The sequence below is a fragment of the Herpailurus yagouaroundi genome, unplaced genomic scaffold, assembly GCF_014898765.1.
Source record: "Herpailurus yagouaroundi ecotype Mexico unplaced genomic scaffold, PumYag 163, whole genome shotgun sequence".
NCBI lineage: Eukaryota > Metazoa > Chordata > Mammalia > Carnivora > Felidae > Herpailurus > Herpailurus yagouaroundi.
The window spans coordinates 34,380,313-34,397,251 of NW_024412404.1; the positions used below are offsets into that span (position 1 = coordinate 34,380,313).

General features: G+C 39.9%; 1 protein-coding gene across 4 annotated transcripts in view; it reads left to right on the forward strand.

The window, feature by feature from the left end:
- The window catches only part of LGI1 (leucine rich glioma inactivated 1), a 39,225-nt gene extending 24,922 nt beyond the window's left edge, over positions 1-14,303 (forward strand). For 3 of the 4 annotated variants that reach the window (XM_040485897.1, XM_040485896.1, XM_040485895.1), the window contains 4 exons: positions 6,284-6,355; positions 9,205-9,374; positions 9,651-9,815; positions 12,377-14,303. In XM_040485897.1, the coding sequence (XP_040341831.1) occupies positions 6,284-6,355; positions 9,205-9,374; positions 9,651-9,815; positions 12,377-13,212 (1,243 nt within the window). In that variant the 3' untranslated portion in view covers positions 13,213-14,303. The remainder of the gene's footprint in view (positions 1-6,283; positions 6,356-9,204; positions 9,375-9,650; positions 9,816-12,376) is intronic. The other variant, XM_040485898.1, reaches the window with a different exon arrangement.
- The last annotated feature ends 2,636 nt before the right edge of the window (positions 14,304-16,939 follow it).

The following is a 16,939-nucleotide window of genomic DNA, read 5'->3' on the forward strand; positions in this document are numbered from 1 at the left end:
ACACGCTCCTCCCCACCTCAGACATTCCGGTACACCCCTACTCCCTATAAAAACCTGTGACCAAACTCATTGACTCTTAACAATGTGGCTTAAAGTATTGCCCCTCCTCATATCATTTCATAATTATTAAAGATGAAGCCATAGCCTTTCACAGGTGAAAAGTATAAAAATGTGATTTAAGAGCTAGAAGAGAACTTGCAGATTATTCTGACCAAGTGATCATTCACTTTGCAGAAAAGGAAACAGTCAGAGCTCAAACCCAGTATGCCATTCCTGGCCCATGTCATTTCCATCCCACTCTGCTGCCCAATCCAGGGAGCCATGAAGAGGGCAGGCAGGCAAAGTGTCGGCTTGGTCAGTTGCCCAGATTTCCTTCAGTCATGCGATGCAGAACGTCTTTTCCTGACAATTCTAGGGCCACCTCTGACTCCTTTCCTCTCTCTCCATCAGCCTTGTAATTTGTTTTCCTCTTATTCCTAATAATACTCATATTTAGTTTTAAAATCTAGCAATGATTTGACCCTTACCCACCTAACATATTTTTGAAGAAGAAGGAGGCCCCCCACATCAGTTCAAGCTCACACCCTTTCATGCCATCTCACACTGGACCAGAAAGGAGACAGAAGGTCTCTAGACCTTTAGGAACAGTAACATGTGTCTCTGAAATCACTTGCTTTCCAAGTGAATATCACCATGAGATGAACGCTGTATTAATGACTAAAAGAAAATATGACAAAATCTTTCTTTAAATGTTTTTATTTATTTTTGAGAAAGAGAAAGAGACAGAGGACGAGCGGAAGAGGGGCAGAAAGAGAGGGAGACACAGAATCTGAAACAGGCTCCAGGCTCTGAGCTATCAGCACAGAGCCTGATGCAGGGCTCAAACTCGTGAACTGTGAGATCATGATCTGAGCCAAAGTCATACGCTTAACCAACTGAGCCACCTAGGCACCCCAAAATATGACAAAAATCTTAACAGTAATTGGCAGGATGGTTATTGTTTTACACTTGAAAAATAGAATTTTTATACTTTCCAAATTTTCTTGAAGAAATAATAATGTGTTATTACATATGTATGTATACATATATATGCATATGCATATATGTGTGTATATGTATATCAGGAAAAAATATATGCCAGTGACATATCTATCACTAATAAATGTGTATGTTTTATATACAACAGTAAAAGATGAGACACTTAAAAATACCAAGGCATAAAGTTCTGTCTACTCAGAGAGGCAAAGAAAATAGATGATCTCAACCTCCTGAATTGAGCATTTAAAAGTGCTTAGATATTGGGGCACCTGGGTGGCTCAGTTGATTTAGTGTCTGACTTTTGATTTTGGCTCAGGTCATAATCTCACAGTTTGTGAGATCAAGCCCCATGTCGGGCTGTGTGCTGACAGTACGGAGCCTGCTTAGGATTCTCTCTGTGTCTCTCTCCCTCTCTCTCTGCCCCTCCCTGCCCCTCTCTCTCTCAAAATAAATAAATAAACTTAAATTTTTAAAAAATAATAAAAGTGCTTAGGTATTAAGTATCACTGGCATTGACAACAACCAAGAAACAGATTAGTTTTGTGCCTTGATTATCTGACATAAGGCTTAAAAATTCACATGCAGATGCAGAAATTTTCCCTGGAATCTATTTCAAAAGTGCGTTTATAAAAATATTAGTAGTTTTTTGTGTTAATTTTCACAATAAATGAAATTGGTATTCTTTACTTAGTTTTGCAGATGTAGAGACAGAAATCGAGAGAGGTTAAATTAAGTTGGTAAAAGGCACACTCCTGACAGTGAGGATGCTCAAATGGAAGCCCTCGTCCACTTGAGACAAAGCCAGCACCCAAACTACTACACTGATGTGGGTATGAAAGTGACAGCCAGTTTTACAAAAGACAGAGATCATATTTCAACCAGAGCAGCTATTAGGGAAAAGGGAATGATAATATGAAGCTGTTACTCGTGAAACAGGGGGAAGATGGAAGGAAAGGAGAAACTGAGAACATTTAATGGATTGGATTTTCCATTTTGCTCTCCAGTAGCAAGACTCAATGTAGAGATGGAATCTGAAGAATCAAATGATCCTAACATCAAGTCTAAAAACTCTAACCCTAACCCTATCTCAATATCTCTAGCTGTTTCAGTAACCTAATAGGCATGAAATCGTCACCCTTTCTGCCTAAGAACCACATGCTGAGCAGGCTTCCCGGAGCATCAGGGACTTGCTACTTTTTCTTCTTAGCAGCCCTGGCCCAGACCCCTCAGGAGCTCCCCCCCCCACCCACCCACCTCCCAAGTCTCTCAGAGAATTGCCCATAAGCCCCAGACACCCATGATGGTTTTGGAAGCTCCAGGCCCTCCTCAAAGCTGAGTTTCAGCTGGTGCCAGGAACCCAGAGGTGTAGCTCCAAGTCTGGACTGACTGCAGTCCTAAATTTCCTCAGAGGATGAGGGCCTGAAGCCATGTGGGAATCTTGTGAGAAAAATGGGAGCTCCATCCTGAAACCTATCTCATGAAATAGTTGACATCATGTGATCATGACAGTTATTCACACTCCAGCCCAGTAACTTCAGAACTTACAGATGAAGTAAAATAATTGGTTTAGAATGATTAAATCCTCACTGGACAGAACCATTACATACACATATACTAAGCAATGGGGTCTTTTTAAAACCTCAACTTTATCCTTTGTTTCTTCTGAATTTAGAATTTAGAATAACAATACATGCTCGATGATAAAAACTCTTACAATCCAGATGTTTACATAGCAAAAGTAAAAGATTCTAAGTGTAAACGATTATATCTTTTTCCAGACCTTTATGGATCGTTAGACACATATCCTCCCTCCCCAAGTGGGATTATCTTCTACGTACTATTCTCCAATTTCCCTGCTTTTTGTTTTCCTTTAGGCATAATCTCATGTCAAATAATAGAGATCTACCTCATATTTTAAAATCTCCTGCAAGGGGCGCCTGGGTGGCTCAGTCAGTCGGTTAAGCCTCCGACTTCAGCTCAGGTCACGATCTCACGGTCCGTGAGTTCGAGCCCCGTGTCAGGCTCTGGGCTGATGGCTCAGAGCCTGGAGCCTGCTTCCGATTCTGTGTCTCCCTCTCTCTCTGCCCCTCCCCCGTTCATGCTCTGTCTCTCTCTGTCTCAAAAATAAATAAACGTTAAAAAAAATTTAAAATCTCCTGCAAAATATTCCATGTTAACTACACACAATCCTTACTGATGGACATGCAGGTTGTTTCCAATTCTTTTCTACTCTAGATAATTCTAGATTAACTATCTTTCCCCAGTTGTGCAGTGGGTCTCAACATAATTCCAATTCTCTTTACTTGGCAAATTGGAAAATACTCTTAACTGGCCAGCTAAGAAATGTGTGGAGGCATTTCATATTTCTCTTCTTCACCTTGCAGACTCTTCTGATCTGTGTGCCCTGTGCATCCTTCACCATGTGCCCATCAGCCTGCACTGGCTGCTTTATATCGGGGCCCGGTTACATTTGTTTTGCAGAATAATTCCCAGGCTTTGTCAGCTTTGCTTTCCTAAGACATTCTCTGCTCCATTCCCTCTTGCAGCTTTCTTCTTATGCAAATGTGAACCCTGTCACTGAGGCCTCCCAAAGGCTTCAGGGAAGCTGTCTGAACTCCAATTCCTGGGCCTCTGGCATCTGGAAGCCTTCCTCTCATTTCTGAGTCTTCCACTTATTTCTGCCTCTTTTAGGATTCCAGGCAGACTTCTCATGCCTCCCTGTCACCAAACCTAGGCATGAAGCTCCATCCTATCTCCTTCAGAAACGGTCCACTGTGAGTCAGTATTTCACTGAATTTTGGCAGTGGAACAGTGGAAAGAGTCACATTGAGTGCAGTAAATCCATCCATCACTTCTGCCTTTGGCACCTCTTATGCTGTCCCACCCTCTGGTCCCCAGAGTGAGAGCCTCTCTGTCACAAGAAATCCTCAAGAGGCATAAAGCCTTATTCTACAGCCCATCAGGTCAACCTGCCTTCATCAGCCCCATTCCCCAACTCTGTTGAATTAAAAGTCCTCCATCTTGTCATGGAAAAATGATGTGTCTCTACCCCAGAAGCCTGTAGCTCCAAGTCTGTGTCTTACCAGCTGCTTCTGTGGTTGCCTTCACCTTGGGTATGTGAGGCCTAGAGCTCTATGCATCCTTTGGGCAGGAAGTGGAACTCCCAGATTTGTTCACTGTTTAGAAGAACTGACTTGGAAATGAAATGGAATGGAATGGAATGGAATCAAATGGAATGAAATGAAATGAATTGAATTGAAATAAAATAAAATAATAAAAGAAAATAAATAAAAGAAAATAAAAGAAATAAAATAAAATAATTGCTTTGGGCAGCAATACAAACAGGGTATCTCTTCCTGGGCAACCCTAGTGGCAGTAGTAATTCAGGACTTGTCTGTTTCTTCATTTCACGTCCACTGTCCTATGATCCAGCCTCCTCCAACCTTGTGCCCTGCAGCCAGGTGTAGTTTGTGCTGGTTTCACCCATGTAGGAGTTAGCATGAGAACTTAAAGACACATCGTGCCAGAAAATAAATTGAGACACATAACTCGGGAATGACTCTGGACTTGTCCAAGACACTAGGAAATCTCTTCATTCAAGAGAATTCAGAAAGGTGAATTATGGAGACATTCTCTTGAAAAGTCTTCTTTAGCAACATTTTATTAATACTAAATAGGTGGACAGTCATGGTAGTTTTGTCGTGTGTTCAGTTTTTTAAATGTTGTTTCCTGAGCAGTGTACACACAGAAGCCCTTCTCCTTCGTTTCCTCTCCCCACCTCCCTGCTGCCCTTTGTTGAGAGTAGACCTTCCTGAGTTATCCCATTTACTTTTTCTAACAATCTTATGACATGAGGTATTATTAACTTCCCCCTAAAAATGAAAAAACTGAGTCTTGAGGAAGATTTATAAAGTCGCACAGCCAGGAAAGAGTGGAGTCAAGATTCAAACCAAGCTCAGAATGACTCCAAAGCTGTGCCCTTCTTTATATAATGGACTGTCATTGAGACTGGAACATTCTGATTCAGTTCCCATTCTTACGTTCCAAGGTCCATTGAAAAGAGTTTTCCAATCTAGTAATAATTTCTAAAACTCAGGAAAACAACATAATTAACTTAAAAATAGGTTTTAAAAGTCTTGAATGTTTGCACTTGAGAAATCTCATAGTAATTAGAGCAGGTGGAAGACAAGAAGAGTTTTTAGTGTGTTTTAAATGGAATTTGAGTGAATTTTCAAGGACTTTGGAGGCCAAACACAAAGCTCTTTTTATTTCATTTAATTAAATTTTTTTTTATTTTTTACATTGTTTTTAATAGTTTTGTGGAATAAAAACAATCATAAGAAAAGTATATAACATGTATATATACAATGCTGGTTAAAAATAAAAAATTACCAGTACCTATATTCCTTCCTATCATGCAAGGCTCACTCCTTGTTATGTCCACATTTCTGTAGTATGGACACATTTCTCTTTTCTTGATAGTATCGGGACTATTTTCTACTCATTAGCTTTGATTAGAACCATTCTAGTGATTCATGAAAGAACAAATAGAGAAAAACAATTCCTGTGACAATAAGACAAGAACTGGAAGAAAAGGAAAGAGGAGATGATTAAAGAGGATGGATGGATATTTGTGAGAAAGCTGTTTCCTGAGGTCGAATGAATGTATGTAAAAAGGGAGTATATACTTTGGAAAGAAGAAAGGATATGCTGGCAGAGAGGTAAGTTAGACAGAGTCCTCAAACTCTAGAGCTATTGGCACTATCAGTTGTGGATTCAGTTGCTGTCTAGAGCACGTGAGGAAGAGAGAGGCAGGAGGAGGGGCAGCCTGAGTGTGAGGGGAAAAGGGCACTGTCAACCATTTAGTTAGTCATCATTTGGGACACATCCCCTAGACTGAATGTCCAAGAGTATGAATCTCATATTCTATTCTACATAGAAGGATCAATGCCCAGTATCATTTTATTGCTGGCATTGTGGGGGTTGTTTGTTAGTTTCTTTTTTTACCATGACACATAAAGTGCCATAAACACTGAGCAAGTGTTGAAGCAATGAGACCAAGAATTGAAAATACGATAGTAGGAAACTGAGTAGTATCTTAGAAGAAGGAGAAGAAAAGGTACTGCAAGTAATTTAGTGTAGTCGGGAAAGAATAAAAGGGACTTATAATTAAGTTTTATCATAAAATGCATTTATTTAGTTTATGACTATAGTTTACATCACTCTTTTTTTTTTTTTCTTCCAGGAGCCTTGCAAACAACAATCTCCAGACACTCCCAAAAGATATTTTCAAAGGCCTGGATTCTTTAACGAATGTGTAAGAGGACCTAAGAAATCACTTATTAATTAATTCGCAGTTGTTAACAAAGAAGCCTGGTATTGAGGATTAGAATTCGTAACTGGCTTTAAAATTAAGTTAGAATTTTAAAATTTAAATTTTAAATTGGCTTAAATTTTAAATTTACTTGAACTAATGTTGGAGCCTTCTATGGTATTTCCCACTGGAAATTCTGAATATATGGTGCCCAGGCATTCCTTTGACAAAGTGTGTGTCCTCTGGGAGGTAGTGCTGATAAAGGACTTTGAGGGTGTGGGAAGAGGAGGCCCAGAGTGAAGTTTCAAGATGCCTTTTTTCACATGAGTTCCAGGAAATGGGGCTACAAAGGAAAAACATAAAGGAGTCTGGGAAACTGACCGAGTACAGATGAAAGGTTACACCCATGGGTTGGTCAATCAACAGAGAAATGGAACAGGAAGTGGGGGAAGGGAGGCAAGTTTGCCTTTTCTCTAGTTAGACTGAACAACAACTCTAGGCTTAATCCCCAGGAATTTGGCTTAAGCCCCAGGAAGGGAATGAACTTAATTATTTTTGACCCTTTTTCAAACAAAAGAGCTTTCAAACTTTGACTTTTAAGCTTCAGAGTGAAAGATCTTTGTAAGGAATTTGTATATTTTGCTGTAAGCAAAGCAAGTAATATACGCCTAATCCTCTCAAAAGCAATTTAGCTTCATTAAGTACTTTCCAGACATTAGAAGGGTATTTAAATGTCATAAGATAGATACAGGAACAAATGAAAGAATATATGAAACCAAATGATCTCTTCTTATCAATTCAGGTACTTTGCTGTAGAATATACATTCAAAACAAATTTTCTCCAATGACAAAAGATCTAAGTCAAGTATTTTCTCCTAAACCTAGTATTTAACTTCAAATCAGTAAGCTAATGAAAAACTTTCTTTGTTCCTTGTGGTATTTCCCCAGCCCCTCCTCAATGCCTATTACCCCAATTCCTGAATGATGGTTTATTTCCAAGAGAGTGCCAGAATCAGGACACTTCCAAGAGAGTCTCGGACAGACCACAGTTATCCATTCTGGTTTACAATCACCCAGAAAAACTGATACTCATTATTCTGGGTCAGAGTATTCTTGGGAGATGAAGTCAGTCTTGGGAATGTCTTAGAGGTTAGATGATATGCTATGACAGACTTGGGGATACAGCTTATTTGGGCACCATCCTCTGGCCCATCCTGGTGTCAGCCAATACTGCACACTAGAAACAAAACAAAACAAAACAAAACAAAAACCCAAAAACCAAACAACAACAAAAAAAAACCCACTTGAAATTGGCTCAACCTCTATGGGAATCCCATAATGGATTTGGCCTCTTGGGCCTACTCTGAGATGCCCAAATCAAGAATTATCTAAGAAGTACAAGGATCCTTGCCAAGTTATCTTTTAGTGGATTTCTTGGTTTTCTTGAATGTATCCCTCCAAAAGCATTTTTAAATGCTTCAACATTTAAAAATTACTCATGTGCTGTGTGAACACTAGGCAATACCTATCTTAGGTTTTGTGTGTGACCAAGAAGGGTTTTAGGAAGGACCTGGAATTTCCAAACAAAAGCAATGCAAATAAACAGAAAACTTGGTGAGTTGGGATCATATGTGGAAATTTGAACTACCCATGCTGTATAGTTTATTACAGACATGAGTTGTTGTATGTCTGAGTTAACTCTGCTGTGTCGAACTCATTTCCTATTAAAATTCAATTTGTAGACCATGGAGTAGGATCAGAATGAATTACATCTGTGAGGAAGAAGAAAAGCAAATAGCTCCCTTGATTTAATTAAATATGATATAATAAGCACTGTATTCTATCCTCTAGACCTGCCTTGTCCAATATGGTAGCCACACATGTGGTCACCAAACAGCATTCATAGAGTAACTGAGGAACAAAACTTTAAATTTTACTTAATTACAAAAATTTTTTTTAATGTTTATTTATTTTTGAAGGAGAGAGACACACAGTGTGAGTGGGGTAGGGGCAGAGAGAGAGGAGACACAAAATCTGAAGCAGGGTCCAGGCTCTGAGCTGTCAGCATAGAGCCTGAAGCAGGGCTAGAACGCACGAACCGCGAAATCATGATCTGAGCTGAAGCCGGACGCTTAACCAACAGCCACCCAGGCGCCCCTAAATTTTACTTAATTTTTTAAAAATTAAGCCAAAAACTAAATTTAAATGAGTTCAATTATTGGAAAATGTAATTATGTTTGGAACAACTTGGATGTGTGAAACTATTGTTTCCAGCTATAAATTTTATGAAATCTAAATCCATATCACACACTTCTGATGAAAATTTAGCATCCAAATTGAGATATACTCTAAGTGTAAAACACACTATATTCCAAAGACTTACTATTTTTTAAAAATGTAAACTATCTCATTAATAATGTTTGTATTGACTACACATCTAAATAATAATATTTTGTGTGAAATACTAAGCAAAATATCATTTTAAAATAAATAAAATATATTGTTAAAATTAATTTCACCTATTTCCTGTTACCTTTTTGATGTGTTTATAGAAAATTTTAAATTATGTATAGAGTCCACACTATATTTCTATGGACACACAGCTCTAGACAGAGCTGCCTTTGATCCAAGAGGGAATAACTTCTGAGGTTCCATTGACTGGGTAGCAATGAAGGGTGCACTGTGGGAACTCTCTGAACTCAAAGTGAATTGTCAATCAGGTTTAAGGTAGATTATGGGGCACGATGTAAAGCCAGGTAAAGGCATTTTGCATGTGTTAATTACTGAAGTAAAGTCATGCCTTTGGAGGTAGGACCCTCATACAGCAAAATCAGCTGAAATTTGTCTTTCAGGGACCTGAGAGGGAATTCATTTAATTGTGACTGTAAACTGAAGTGGCTGGTGGAATGGCTAGGCCACACCAATGCAACTGTTGAAGACATCTACTGCGAAGGCCCCCCAGAATACAAGAAACGCAAAATCAATAGTCTCTCCCCAAAGGATTTTGATTGCATCATTACAGGTAATGGATTCCAAATGATTCCACCTCATAAAGTTAAAATAAGGGCTACATTTTATGTGTGTGCAGGAATTGATATTTTTTATATCTTTAAAAACCAACTGACCGATTTAATTTTTAAAATACTATAAAGCATTAAAACTTTGTGTGTTTAAAAGCAAAGTAAAATTATCATTTTACTATTTCTCTTAAATAAATGTATTTCTTATGGACATTTGAGATCTAGCCAAGGAACAAGGCATTAGCACAGTTATTCATCATCATTTCCTGTTTTTGCAGAATTTGCAAAGTCTCAAGACCTGCCTTATCAATCACTGTCCATAGATACTTTTTCTTATATGAACGATGAGTATGTGGTCATTGCTCAGCCTTTTACTGGAAAGTGCATTTTCCTTGAATGGGACCATGTAGAAAAGACCTTCCGGAATTATGACAACATTACAGGTATGAAAAGCCTGATTGTATTTTGAATAGAAAGTTAAGCACATTGAACCAAGGGGAACAGAAAAAGACAAGTGGTATAGGGGGATGCTTTGGGCAGGCTTAGAGTCATTTAAACCCCAACTGTACCATTTACTAAGTGACTTGGGGTTGTTCCCTAAACCTTAATTTCCTGACTTGGAAATGGTAATAATAATACCCAACTCACAGGGTTGTTGTTAAGATAATGCAATCATAAGATAATGTGATCACATATTCAAGGAACTTAGCACAGAACCTAGCCTAGTAAACACACAATAAAAGGTGGATTATTTTTCCAGGAAAAATATTGGACTAGGAATCATGAGGTTTAATCCAGGTTCTGCCACAAACTAGCTGGGTGAACCACTCACCCTCACTGGGCCCTCCCTTTTTCTTAACTATAAAATAAGGATGTTATTTTAGATCATTGAATCTCAAGCTTTGTTGCACAAACATGACACCTACAAAATGTTAATGTACTCCTAGTGACAGAAAGGGTTTTTGGTATATATCTGTGAGCTATATCTCCCTCTTAGAGATTCATAATACACAGTTAAGACCCTGAGAAGTCTGGCAGTAAGGCAGGCTCTTTAAAGTGTTTTATGCATTTAATTTGATGTTGGAAACCACCTTTTTTCCCTGAAAACTTTTACTTAGGTGCCCTCTTAAGTTTTGTTCTCATTTCACCAACTTTACAATTTTTAAATAAGTGAGAATATGGGGCCCCTTCTGAAATATTTCCGTTAGCTTTAGCTTCAGCTTCTAACGTATTTAGATCTTAAACTTTTCCATAAACTTCTCCCACCTTTTTGGGTGGGAAGGGTCATAATTAGATTTTGTGGGTGGCCACAAGCCCCATCGCTCATAGGATCAAGACAGGTCTGGGGCTGGCTTGAGACTGAGGTGCCCAGATGAAGGAATCTTCTTCAAACTGAAGTTGTCCCAGAAACCTCCTTCTTTCTCAAGGTGGAAGGTCATGCTTCCCTTTCTCCCCAAAACCCCTCAGTTTTCCCATAGGATATTGTGCAGCTTTGTACAGTTTAGTTCAGGTTCTTCTTACCCGGAATAATTTATCATTATTCCAGATGAATCTTAAGATGAACACTTGAAAGAGAAATGAATCACACATTTGCAGACTTTCAGAGGCCATCATCTCATCTAGAATGATGAATATATGCCAAATATGCAGTTACTATGACTTCCTTTACCCCAGACAGATATCGCTAATCAATCATGGTGCTCTTGCTTACAGAGTGCAGACAGGGCAACAGAATACTTCTCAACATAATTTTCCAGGAAGTTTTCCAATCAATCAGTTGATACGGTACGTGGTTGAAATCTAGTGGACATCCTTGATCTGGTCCAAACTCTCATTGTATAGAAGAGAAAACTGAATTTTAGAGAAGTAAAGTGATTTTCCTGAAGTCATACAATCAGTTGAGCCCTTGAAAGGTCACAAATAGGATAATTTCACCTATTAGTACAGAGTTGATGCAGAATTTATTGCCTCAGAGCCTTTAAAGTTGCAGTTAGAAAAGGCGTGGGCCCAGATTTGCCCCACTCTCTTTGGATTTCTTAGAGCCAAGCTCCTTCTAGTCAACCAGAATTTACTGATCAAACTCTCATCAAACTCTTACCAAAAGGATACTGAGCTGGTCCACTGATCCCATATTGTTTTCTGAGATTTCCCAAAATAACTGTTAGGAGTATCACCCATGACTGTACCCCTCTTCCATTTTTCTCAAAGATTCCTCTTTCGTCTCTTCTCTCCTGCCACCAAAACTTCAGAAAAATTACAAGTGTCATCTTTTTCCTTTCTTAGGGGAAAATTATGTTACTTTTAGAGCAAGATTCAATTCACAATTAGAACAAACCAATTATAGTTAGAACCATGGGCTACCCAGATCACTGCTCAAGACTTTGTAGGATGATCTAGAAACTTGTGGGATCCTAGCCCAAGTTGGAAGCCCTGGAATAGCTCACCTCCTCCCAGCTTGGGTTAAAAGCATAGAGACTCTGGTAGACCTGGATTTGAATCCCAACTTTGCCTTCTCTTAGCAGCACTGAACCTCTCTGAGCTTCAATCTGCTCATCTGCAAAAGGGAGAATAATAATATTTATCTCTTAAGATTGTTGGGAATTTTTAATGAGATGATTTGGCAAAGCACATAGTTGGTGCTCAATAAATGGCAGTTTTCACTAGAATTACTATAACTCATAATATGTCAGGGAAAGCAATACTTTCTTTCTGTAAGAAGTGAGAGGAGGAAACTCAGGCTGTAGCCATATGTCCTGAATGTCTAGTGCAGGTTGGATGTGACATGACAACTCAGGTGTTGGTAACAAGGCCTCATGAGGCACAAGGGCACAGAACGTCAGGATCCTGCTGCCATTGGGTCTTAGAGATTGGCCTTGCCTGTTCAACCAAGGAAATCTCTTATTTCAGGCTGATTTTGGTGGAAGTTGTATGGCCTCAGCCTGCATGTTTACATGCTGCAAAAGAGGATGGCCATCCAACTAATCTCTCATTTGTCTTTTCCCAGGCACGTCCACTGTAGTGTGCAAGCCTATAGTCATTGAAACTCAGCTCTATGTTATTGTGGCCCAGCTGTTTGGCGGCTCTCACATCTATAAGCGAGACAGTTTTGCAAATAAATTTATAAAAATCCAGGATATTGAAATTCTCAAAATCCGAAAACCCAATGACATTGAAACATTCAAGATTGAAAACAACTGGTACTTTGTTGTTGCTGACAGTTCAAAAGCTGGTTTTACTACCATTTATAAATGGAATGGAAATGGATTCTACTCCCATCAATCCTTACATGCGTGGTACAGGGACACTGATGTGGAATATCTAGAAATAGCCAGAACACCTCAGACACTCAGAACGCCTCATTTAATCCTGTCTAGTAGTTCCCAGCGTCCTGTAATTTATCAGTGGAACAAAGCAACACAATTATTCACTAACCAAACTGACATCCCTAACATGGAGGATGTATATGCTGTTAAGCACTTCTCAGTGAAAGGTGACGTGTACATTTGCTTGACAAGATTCATTGGTGATTCCAAAGTAATGAAATGGGGAGGATCCTCATTTCAGGATATTCAGAGGATGCCATCACGAGGATCCATGGTGTTCCAGCCTCTTCAGATAAATAACTATCAATATGCAATTCTTGGAAGTGATTATTCCTTTACTCAAGTGTATAACTGGGATGCAGAAAAAGCCAAATTTGTGAAATTTCAGGAATTAAATGTTCAGGCACCGAGATCATTCACGCATGTGTCCATTAATAAGCGTAATTTTCTTTTTGCTTCCAGTTTTAAGGGAAATACACAGATTTACAAACATGTCATAGTTGACTTAAGCGCATGACACACCAAATTCTGTGGCTGCCATCAGAAACTTTCTACAGTACATGATCCGGATGAACTCAATGCATGATGACTCTTCTTATCACACTTGCAAATGAATGCCTTTCAAACATTGAGACTGCTAGAACCAAGCACTACCAGTATCTCCATCCTTAACTGTCCAGTCCAGTGGTGTGGGAAGTTACCTTTTATAAGACAAAATTGAATTGTGTAACTGTTCTTTGCAGTGAAGATGTGTAAATAAGTGTTTAATGGTATCTGTTACTCCAAAAAGAAATATTAATATGTACTTTTCCATTTATTTATTCATGTGTTCCAAAACAACTGCCAAATAAAATGTTTACATTTTCTTTCATATCTCAAAGGTAATTATTTACAATTATTTTATTCTTGGTGATGGATGCTGAGGAAATAGCTTTATACAATAGGGTTATATTTACATCAAGAACTTAGGGTGTGAATAGTAAGTGATGATGAAACACTGATATTGATTACCCAAGATATATGAACAGGTTTATCAGCTGATTTGGAACATTCAAGGGTGTTTCCAAAGGTCACGGCATTTAAGAACATTTTGTGGTGAAACAGCGATGAATTAAAAGCAGGGTAGAGAAATTTGCTTATTACAAGAGGACTGATTTAAAATAAAGAATCGTAAGACCCATCCTTTCCTATCTGATAGCTCTAGCTAAAAAAAAATTATTCAAAGAACCTATAGAAGAAACCAAACTCAAGAATCTGAATTTTAAAAACCCTATTTAGGGACTTTCTAAATGTCTGACTCTAGAATTATCTGAGAGCTGATATAGATTGGTAAACCTTACAGTACTTGCCTCAAATTTACCCAATATGATGGCCTCTTAATCTGATCAAGGATGCTTCACTTCTAGACATCAGTTTGGATGTTACTGACATGCCACAGAGTGTCCAGGAGGCTCATATTTGATTTTCTAAATTCTTGCTCCTGGATCACATGGTTTGTTAGCACCTAGCACAGTGCCTGTTACAGGGTAGGCTCTCAAAAACTGCTTTCGAAGATGCATGTGTGTCCTCCTGTTATAATACAATAATAAACTTCGTAAGTCCCTTTGATCTATTCGGTCCTATTTATTGACTACCTATTAAGAACGGGGTGTTGTTCCTGTGGTGCTGGGGAGGAGAATTGAGGAGGAATAGGGCATGGTCCTTGTCCTTTGGGGCCTTAGACTAACCGGAGGGTTAGGACACAGAAACCTACAGAGTAAGCCCTGAGTGCCAATCATCATCTGAATATTCTGATTATAAAGATCATGGGAGTATCAAAGATGAGTTCCTAGAGGAAGTGGTCCTTGTTTGAAGTTAAAGGGGAGATATGGTTTCAAAAGGGGATCACGGCAGAGGAGCTGTTTCTGAAATGATTCTGTGTGAAAGAGCTTCCCCCAACTTATTGCTCCCCACACTCTTTTTCCAAATGAATGGGGAGCAGAGAGGGGTAGACATCAACCCCACTGCCAACACATATCTGGCAAACTTAATGGACCTAAGGTACACACAGTAGTTACACATTTTCCAGGAAGCGACACCTTGGGGCGTTATGCACAGGAACCAGATTCCTTTGCCACATGGGGAAGATATTAACTGACATTAGAATTATGGGGGGACAAGAAGTCTTACCCACTCCTGATCTGTACACAGGGAGACAGGCCTTTGAATGTCTTATTTTTTTCAGTTCCCTTTTTCTATAAGTAGTGTATATACTGTTGAAGAACACCTACTTGGTACAGACTGCGTTTAAGTCCTGCCTTGCCATGTGCTGGCTTTGTCCACAGGCAAGTTACTTAAGTTCTCTGAGTCTCAGTTTCTTCATCTGTAAAGGGATAATAATGCTTACTGCAAGGACAGTGGAAGGATGAAATGAGATCATGTGCACTTGGTGGACTGAATTTTCCAAATATGGTGACAAAATTTCCCATCCTACATGTTCTGTGAGAACCTTGCCCTCACCCCATCAAGAGGTGGTACCTAATTCCCTTATCATTAAATCTGGGCAGGCTTGTAATCAATAGAATGTGGTGGAAATGATGCAGTTTGAATTTTGGGCCTAGATCACAAAAACAAGGAAGCTTCTGTCTTGTGAACTGGGACAATCGTTTCTGGAGCCCTGAGCTGCCACCTGCAGGATCCTACTAGGCTGAGGCCACCATTCTGAGAAAGTCAAGGCTTTGATCAACATCTCTGGCTGAGGTCCCTCCTAACAGCCACATCAACCACCATCCTGTGAGCGAGGATGCCTCTGGGTGATTCAAGCCCCAAGCTGTTAAGTCACCACCAGCCATCCAGTCTTCCCAGCTGAGGCCCCAGACAAGCAGCTAAGACAAGGGACAAACCATCCGTATGGTACTGGATCCAAATTCCTCACCCACAGAATCTATGAGCATAATAAAATTGTTTATTTGAACATCTAAGTTTTGGGGTGATTTTTTTTTTATACTGCAGCAGTGATCAGAACAGCACACTAAGTACTTAACACAGACCCAGCACAAGTCAGCACTTACCAAGTGCTAGTTAATGGGCTCCACACCCGGAATGTTGCGTGCTTCGGGGTCATGCTCTACCTTATTACCTTAATGTAACCCACGGTCGTTTCGTTTTTAAAGTCTATCTCCTGTTTTCAATACATTGCCAGTGTTCTAACTGTGCCAGGCCCTCTGCTGAGTTCAGGGATGCAGAGATGATAGACCTCGATTCTTCTCTGTTTTCATAGAAGCATTATTAGCAAACCGACTCTCAGATTTACCTGAAACCTGAGACCCGGAGCTGTGAAGCAAGCCAAGTGAGGCAGGCTACAATCCCGGCCTCTGGACACTCAATTCAGATCTTTCTTCGTCACATGGTGCTACCTTTCAACACCTCACCCTCCAGTCTGAACCTGGGATTGCAGACAGGGATGAGGTGAGGAGTGAGAAGGCTGACAGAAATTCAAGAAAGACTGAGGAGGAGGACACATGGTAGGGTCCACTTTCACTGCAATTGGCCAGTCCTTTCTCAGAGTTGCTCTTTTCACCTGTACCCTTCATCTACCTTACACTGTATAACTCTGCCCCCTCTCCAGCCATAGATGATTGGACCTGAAGTGAACTCCTCATCCAGGGTTCAACCTGGATGCTGGGCTGGGCTCAGCCTGAACTGATCTAGTTCTCTCTCCTGGATATTTGGAATTAGGACAGCAGAAGCTGGGTCAATTAGCCACAGGCACTGGAATTGTAAAATGATCTTAAATCAGGTCCCCTCAAAGCAGAGGGATTTATTGGGAGAGTGCTCTCATGCTATACCTGTAAGGGAGTGAGACTAGGGCAGGGGAAGATGCCACACAAAGATGTCCTTTAAGGAGAAGTTAGCTTCAGCCTGACTCCACCACGGGGAACTCCAGAGTGTGAACTGTAGCACACAGTGTGTCCTGCCTTGAGGCAAGGAGGACAGACGTTCATACCCCAACCCCCCATCTGATAGTCTTTGACCAAAAAGTATGGGGCATAACGTCTCAGACATCTCCAGCAATGAAAGTCCCTATTGGCTAAGGACAATTCTCAGAAAAGTATGCAAATGTAAGCTGATATAAACTGACACCCATGGCTGCTGCAGGATGGGTGCTTCAACCTAGTAAAGAGCGGTTGGGTGGGAACCAGTGAAAGATGCTGCAGGGACAGTCACTGAGGTGCTAAAGACACATTTTGGAGCAGCCATAAGGG